Genomic DNA, 1849 nt, shown 5'->3' on the forward strand with positions numbered 1-1849 from the left:
CAGTTGGTATCCAAGGATCCCCAAAAGGTTGTGTACTGTCACTTCGAGAAGCTCAAGAAGTCACGCCTCAAGTATGTGATTTTTACTACTTTATATTTTATATGTTAAAATTCTTTTAAATGCTTATATAATACATGATATAAATGCTAGATTGCATGATGCATGTTGCATGAAAAATGATTAAATGCATGTTGGTTATGTGGTTGGACGACGTGTATAGAGATGCCTCCTAGAAAGATTTTGCGTAGGAATAATGAGGTGAGACAGGAGGAGAACATTCCACAACCTCCACCTGTTCAGGATGCTAGTGCCCGTGTAACAGCCGGTATGACACGTTTTTTTTAGCAACACGTAGGAGATGGAGCAAGGGTTAGACCAGAGGCTACTTATGAGCATTTTAGGAGGATGCACCCCGATGATTTTCATGGTACTACTGATCCATTCGTTGCTGAGGGATGGATTCGATCTTTAGAGGTGATTTTTCGCTACATAGACATGGCGGACGCTGACCGAGTTCGCTGTACCATCTATCTGTTGAAAGGCGAAGCTTCCTTATGGTGGGAGGGAGCAGAGCTAGGAGTGAAAATGACGACATTGACTTGAGAGGAGTTCAAGAGGGTATTCTATGACAAGTACTTCACGTCTGATGTTCGTTCTAGGCTTAAGAGGGAGTTTATGAGTCTCCGTCAGGGGGATTGGTCTGTTACTGAATTTGTGCAGAAGTTCGATAGGGGCTGTCATTTTGTGCCCTTGATAGCGAATGATGCGGCGGAGAAATTACGACACTTCATAGATGGTTTGAAGCCGACTATCCGTCATGATGTGATGCTCAGTGATCCTACGACTATACTACTGCCGTTGCCAAAGCTTTTGGAGCCGAGCAGTCACACAAGGACATTGATTGGGAGTTACAACGATAGCGATAGGGGCTGTCATTTTGTGCCCTTGATAGCGATGATGCGGCGGAGAAATTACGACACTTCCTAGATGGTTTGAAGCCGACTATCCGTCATGATGTGATGCTCAGTGATCCTACGACTATACTACTGTCGTTGCCAAAGCTCTTGGAGCCGAGCAGTCACACAAGGACACTGATTGGGAGTTACAACGATAGAGGAACCGTGCTCAGCAAGCTAATCAGAGTAACAAGAAGCCTTATGCGGGACCACAAAAGCAACTAGAACCACCAAAACCAACAGGGGAACCACCAAAAGAAAATGTTCCAAAGGCTGATGACAAACCACTGTGCAAGGACTGCAATCGTCCACATTCCAGCAAGTGCATGTGGGGCACTTACAAGTGCTTCAAATGCGGAGATTTGGGACACAAGGCTAAGGATTGCCCAATGTTCAAGCAACCCACTACTGGAAGAGTCTATGTGATGCAAGCTGAAGAGGATGAGACAGAACCGGCACTACACTGATTTTGAGGTAACCTAGCTGTTTAACATTTTTCCGACGCTTTTCTTGCATAAAATGTTAAAATGGGTTATGGGAATTGATTGGGTTATGGGAGAACTTGGAAGAATAGGGCGCATGCACTACTGGAGTTAAATTTAGGAGTCGAATTCGGGAAATTTTTGGGTTAGAATTGCAATTTTCAAGATTTTGAGGACCGAATTGAAGAGTAAGATTTAAGTTAGAGGTTAAGTTTGAAGTGGATATGGAAATCTAAGCTTTGCAATCATCAAGCCAAAAAAAAATTTCGAGGACGAAATTCAATTTAAGGGGGTAAGAATTCTAACGTCCGAAAAACCAACCTACGTAAACCACATACATGCAAAATTGTTTTAATTGCTTAATCGTTTTATTTAATTATTTTTAAATGCTTACATGATATTTATTATATT

The 1849-nt window shown here is 42.3% G+C and overlaps 1 protein-coding gene across 1 annotated transcript; it reads left to right on the forward strand.

Annotated features, from left to right (window-relative positions):
• The first annotated feature begins 222 nt into the window (after nucleotides 1–222).
• On the forward strand, nucleotides 223–1423 carry LOC140983913 (uncharacterized). Its single transcript, XM_073451069.1, has 4 exons — nucleotides 223–258; nucleotides 346–557; nucleotides 660–939; nucleotides 1115–1423. Exons 1-4 carry the CDS (start codon nucleotides 223–225, stop codon nucleotides 1421–1423), a joined length of 837 nt encoding a protein of 278 aa, XP_073307170.1.
• The last annotated feature ends 426 nt before the right edge of the window (nucleotides 1424–1849 follow it).

Source organism: Primulina huaijiensis, chromosome 9, assembly GCF_012295235.1.
Source record: "Primulina huaijiensis isolate GDHJ02 chromosome 9, ASM1229523v2, whole genome shotgun sequence".
Lineage (NCBI taxonomy): Eukaryota > Viridiplantae > Streptophyta > Magnoliopsida > Lamiales > Gesneriaceae > Primulina > Primulina huaijiensis.

Excerpts from the sequence above, each read along its gene's own strand:
- LOC140983913 (XM_073451069.1), top strand. The coding sequence starts at position 223 with ATGCCTCCTAGAAAGATTTTGCGTAGGAATAATGAG. Across the intron at positions 259-345 it reads TTTTGCGTAGGAATAATGAG|CAACACGTAGGAGATGGAGC; the intron begins GTGAGACAGGAG and ends CGTTTTTTTTAG. Across the intron at positions 558-659 it reads AAAGGCGAAGCTTCCTTATG|GCTTAAGAGGGAGTTTATGA; the intron begins GTGGGAGGGAGC and ends TGTTCGTTCTAG.